This window comes from Triticum dicoccoides, chromosome 6B, assembly GCF_002162155.2.
Source record: "Triticum dicoccoides isolate Atlit2015 ecotype Zavitan chromosome 6B, WEW_v2.0, whole genome shotgun sequence".
Classification (NCBI taxonomy): domain Eukaryota; kingdom Viridiplantae; phylum Streptophyta; class Magnoliopsida; order Poales; family Poaceae; genus Triticum; species Triticum dicoccoides.
The window spans coordinates 602,460,620-602,464,275 of record NC_041391.1 but is presented as its reverse complement, the minus strand read 5'-3'; the positions used below and the strand labels follow the sequence as shown (position 1 = coordinate 602,464,275).

Genomic DNA, 3,656 nt, shown 5'->3' with positions numbered 1-3,656 from the left:
AAATCATGTTTTTTCATGAACATCTAGTTGATATTGTGATTTTTTTATGATATGCGATTTTTCTTTGAAATCATGAACAATTTATGATTTCTCAATAAATCTCGCAGCTTTTTGAAATTTGGTTCTTTTGAAAATCCTGAATGATTGTAAAGAATGAAAAACAAAAACAGAATTAAAAAGGTAAAAAGCAAAAAACGAAACAGAAAACAGGCGCAACCAGCCGCACATGGGCCGGCCCATTAGCGCGTCGAGGAGGAGGAGGCACGCCATGTACATTTTTTTCTAATTCCAGACTACTGGATTATTATTTTAAAATCATGATTTTTTTATTTCATGAACATCTATTTGATATTCCGAATTTTTTCTATGATATGCAAAAAATATTTTGAAATCATGAATATTTTATTTTTTCTCAATAAATCCCGCAGCTTTTCGGAATTTTATTCTTTAAAAAATCCTGAGTTAATTTAAATAAGAAAAAATAAAAACAGAAATAAGGAAATAAAAAGCAAAAAAAAAGAATAGTAAACAGGCCCACCCCCAGCCAATTTTGGGCCGGCCTATTAGCGCGCGGGGGTGGAAGACCTGCGTGGCAAAAAGGTGTAGGAACCAGGGATCGAACGCTAGTCTCCTGCGTGGTAGGCCGACGCCATGGCCATTGGGCTACCGGAGGATTGTCTAATATAAGTCGCCCCGTAAGAAATAAACCCGCGGTGATTTTGAAATAAATCCGAATCATGTTACTTATGGATGGCATGGCGGGTAATTTATGCCAAATTCGAGGGCAATTTCTATGACGGACGACCAGAAGCACTATTTGCTTTATTAGTATATATATATATATATATATATATATATATATATATATGTATATATATATATATATTATATATTATATTATATATATATATATAGGTAAAGATAAAGAGGTAAAGATAAAGAAGGTAAAGAGGTAAAGATAAAGATAAAGATTAGGTAAAGATAAAGATAAAGATAGGCGTGCAAACCTCCCACGTGTTCAATTTAAAGATGCGGCTATGGACGAATTTAAAGTAAACACGACCAAATTAGCCCATTGTAATTGTAGAAGCTCTGACAATCTATTTCCGGCATATGCCATCCAAAGAGGAGATTGTAACAATCTAGCCCACTTCTACGACGCACCTCCACGCAAACAAAGTACGTGTCAGGTTCCTTATTTTGCAAGAAACAAAACGTGCGGACTACTAACTGAGCACATGCAACACATCTGCTGTGCTCGACGCAGAAACAAGGATAAAATGAACACGACAGAACTGCTAACATAGAACAGCAACATGCTTGACACTCACACACTCACAAGCAAATTAGCAGCTGACACTGCGCGTTCGTCATCAAGAAGCAGCTGCTTGAAATTGATGGGTGACGTGAATCCTCGCTCCACCGGCGCGTCGTAGATGTCCGCGGCGCCCTTGATCCAGGTGGCCTGGGTGCCGTGCATCATGTCCCAGAACATGTGCTCGTCGCGGTGGGCGCAGTAGGTGGTATTGGGGGAGCCACAGGGGGTCTCCGCGTTGAGCTTCCCGCCGCCGCAGCACGCGCTGTTCACAACCTTGAACCCGGCGGCCTCCGGGTGCGCGGTGTAGTATTCCACCAGCTGGTAGGGGCTCCCCACGGAGTACTTCATCCCGGGCAGCGACGCGGCGAGGTTCGCCATCGCGTCGCCCAAGGCGCTGTCGAAGTCCCTGGCGAGTTTATTGGAAAAAAATTCGCAGTAGCCGTCGCCGAACGGGGATCTCGCCCGCGCCGCCGGCGCGCAGCCGATGGGAGCCACGTTGATGACACCGAAACGCCGCGCCCCGAGCCCGTACAGCGTCTTCACATACTTGGTGTAGTTGGACAGAAGGTCCTTGTAGAAGGCCGGTACCTCAAAAGGCGACCGTTTCTTCAGGAAGAAGTCAAACATATCGTTGCCACCGTCGCTAATGAGGAAGAGGGACCTGGATAGCAGCGCGTCGATGGCTTGGGCACCGTTGTCGCCGCTGTCCTCTGTCATCTTTGCCTTGGTGGCCGCGAAGAGCTCCACCTGCTTGCTCAGCGGGAGGGAGGCATTCCCCTGGTCAATCAATCAATGCACACGACACAAGAACGATGTTAGTAAAAGTTACTAGAACTCAGATACAGACAAATAGACAAACTAATGCAATTATTTGTTGGAAAAAGATAGATCAATGTGAATATAAATCGGATCTAAAAATAAAAGCAACTCTAACTGGATAACATGTCTTTGGAACAAAAAGAGGCGCAAAGAAGCAGCAGCACTGACGGTGGCGTCGAGAATGCCGGATCCACCGGCGGCGTAGTTGGCTCCACCGAAGCCTTTGAGGATCTGACCGCTCGTCTCCGGCGTCAGTGACAGGTACGCCGGCGGGCTCATATCGAAACCCAACAGCCTCGCTGCATTTCAGTTTGCATACTTCTCTTAGTTTCATGGGTTCAAAGTTCAAACTTAAAAAGACACGATGAAGAAGAGCCTGCGCGTACGTACAGATGCAGTCGGCAAGGTTGTACCCGTTGCTGAACCTTCCGTTGGGTCTGGAGGAGTTCGCCAGCGGGAAGTCGATGCCGTAAGGATACGGCAGCGTGAAGTTCCCCGGCAGGTACTTGAGGTTGCCCACGTCAACCGTTGAATCGCCGAACACGTACACCGCCGGCACCAGGTGCACCTCCTCCGCGGCCGCCGGCGAGATAACCATGCCGCCGCCGGCGCAGATGATGAACACTGAAACTAGTAGCACCAGAGCCTTGCCACTGGCTACTCTCACCCCCATAGTGTATCTAGCTGGAATGGTAGCTAGTTGTGAGTGAGTCGGAGCAAAGCACTGGCTTTCCTGCCTATTTATACACGATCGATGCAACAGCACGCACGCACGAACGAGATGTCGATCGGTTATGGCCCGGCCTCACTGTGTAGTGTGTGCTCTTAACAGCGAAGCCGTTGAAAGAGTGAATGACAACCGGAGGCGTGCATGTTGTGCCATTCACAGTGGCGCCAGGCATTCCCAGAAGTAAGATATCAAAATGCAATTTTAGTTTAGCTTGATTGCTCACATCATTAAGCAAAATACACGTGACATTCGCAATACTAGGTCGTCCTCCTGTGTGGCAACGATGGCGGCTTCAGACGGAGTCGGTCGGAGCTACAGAGAAGGTGTCTCTGCCGTGACAATGACACAAGATGGGTGGTCGGTTTCGGTGCCAGCTTGGCCTAGGCCGGCGTTTTTTCCCTGCAATACTCATCGGAGTCGGATCTGCCTGGTCGTCAGCGCGTGCGGTGGACTGTTTGGCATCGATCGACGCAGACCTCGGCGTGTGATGGGGGCTACATCGGTGGTCGTTGAGGGTGGAGTCGGTGTCGCCGTAACTAAGGTGTGATGACGACGACACCGGATTGCAATCTCAATGACGCTTTTCTCTTCAACCGTGTGGGTGTGTTTTTGTGTGGGTTGCGAAGTCGTCTTTTGTGCCTTGTTTTTCGGACGTGTTTTGATGATTTTCGTCTGATTTTGATTAATTGACCGGACTTTAACATTTTTTAATGAACGGACCATAAGGAACCACGTTTCAAAAGAAATATAAAAAATACTAGGTCGTCCTTGAGCTTGTTGGCCAAACAA

The 3,656-nt window shown here is 47.2% G+C and overlaps 1 protein-coding gene across 1 annotated transcript; it reads right to left on the bottom strand.

The window, feature by feature from the left end:
* Positions 1-1,078: 1,078 nt before the first annotated feature.
* Positions 1,079-2,861, bottom strand: LOC119326280 (GDSL esterase/lipase APG-like). Its single transcript, XM_037599961.1, has 3 exons — positions 2,528-2,861; positions 2,306-2,436; positions 1,079-2,095 (listed from the first exon to the last, which is right to left on the bottom strand). Exons 1-3 carry the CDS (start codon positions 2,808-2,810, stop codon positions 1,328-1,330), a joined length of 1,182 nt encoding a protein of 393 aa, XP_037455858.1. The 5' UTR covers positions 2,811-2,861; the 3' UTR covers positions 1,079-1,327.
* Between the last annotated feature and the right edge of the window lie 795 nt (positions 2,862-3,656).